The following is a 1,540-nucleotide window of genomic DNA, read 5'->3' as shown; positions in this document are numbered from 1 at the left end:
TTCAGTATGATATCACAACAACAACAAATTATAACAACAAAAACAACAACAAAGAAGCAGTGACTTTGTGGTTAAAAGGATAATGACATCCATAATTATTAATTACTGACTATGTCCGATATTTCTACCTCTTTGCTTCAGTGAAGGGGATCATACTGATACCAGCTCAATGCATCAAACATTGACAAAATATTAATTAATCAAAAATCATTCATATACATGTACATGTACATGTAAACAAGGAAGTGTCAAAGTGTAATTAAAATTTTTGAACATAGACTTACAGCTGGAGTATCAGTAGCATCATAAGCCCATAGAGTGAGTCTGTTCCCATCCTCCAGTACTTTACAAGCTGATACCAGTGTCTTCTCATCTGTTAGCTGTATACGATCACCTGTATCACTGCATTTAATTTAACCATGGAAATAGTTCACTGCAAGGATCTCCTGATCTACTTGTATATCTACTAGTGTATGGTGTCATAATTCATAGTTCATAGTAACTCTATACTAATAACAACATTAATAATAAACATAGTTTGAAACTAACAGTAACTATTCCAATAACAATGTTACTAATAAACATAGTTTGATACTATCAGTGATAATTCTAATTATAGAGATAGGGAAATTAGTACATGATGACAGCTCAGCTTTTATAACTCAACTAATTAATAAATGAATCTGCAAGTATCAGCAAAAATAATAATAAACAGAACAAAATGAAATACTATAGACAATCATCCACTAACTAATTATTGACAATATTTATTTCTAATGTAACTAGCAATAGATTTCTCTTCTATTGTATCCAGTGCTGTAGCTAATGATGACCAACTGGGACCTCCTTTCTCTCTCACTTTATCTTCTCCTCTTAACCAGGCAGACATACACTGTCTGAAGCACTTCTTAGAGTCTCCATTATTATCTTCATTGATGTCTTCTAGTGTAGGCTGATAGAGTCCTAGCTGAAGGCCAAGATCATGCCATATATGGCAAGGTAAATGATTGAGTATTGTTAGCTCTTTAATGACATCAGCAAGATCTTTAATATCTATAAAAATAATAATTAATAATGTGTATATACACTGTACAGTCTACACTCCCACTACTTGACAATTGTGATAGTACATATTATAACATACCTAGCTTTATTGGAGTCAATGGTGTCTTGAATTCTTCAGTTATTTCAATCACTTCCTATACAATAATAATAATAATAATAATAACTGATATTTGTCACTGATATTTGTCACTGTGCTTGTTTATCAAGGTGATATACATCAGCAGTGTATTGCTGAAAGGTGAGTTTAACAGATGTACAAGTATATATTATTAGTAGTAAAAGCCACACAATGACAACCCACAATTATGACAAAGACTGAGTAATTGATAAGAAATAAAGATATGACCTTTTGATTATTAGTGCTTGTATTAATGTATCAAACAGTTTGTGTGTGTTGATTCTTACCTTAATATCACGTCCTCCTAATAGTGACAGCTTACTAATATCTGATAATGATTCATCAGCTAGGATCTCC

General features: G+C 31.8%; 1 protein-coding gene across 1 annotated transcript in view; it reads right to left on the bottom strand.

The window, feature by feature from the left end:
- Positions 1-284: 284 nt before the first annotated feature.
- Positions 285-1,540, bottom strand: part of LOC105314374 (neutrophil cytosol factor 2-like) — a gene marked incomplete at its 3' end in the record, with an annotated part of 8,491 nt that continues 7,235 nt past the window's right edge. Inside the window, exon 8 of the mRNA XM_020002230.1 lies at positions 285-411. Within this exon, the coding sequence (XP_019857789.1) occupies positions 285-411 (127 nt within the window). The remainder of the gene's footprint in view (positions 412-1,540) is intronic.

Source organism: Amphimedon queenslandica, unplaced genomic scaffold, assembly GCF_000090795.2.
Source record: "Amphimedon queenslandica unplaced genomic scaffold, v1.1 AMPQUscaffold_12958, whole genome shotgun sequence".
In the NCBI taxonomy this organism is placed as follows: domain Eukaryota; kingdom Metazoa; phylum Porifera; class Demospongiae; order Haplosclerida; family Niphatidae; genus Amphimedon; species Amphimedon queenslandica.
Note: the sequence above shows the minus strand (reverse complement) of the source record. Positions and strands in the feature narration are given on the sequence as shown.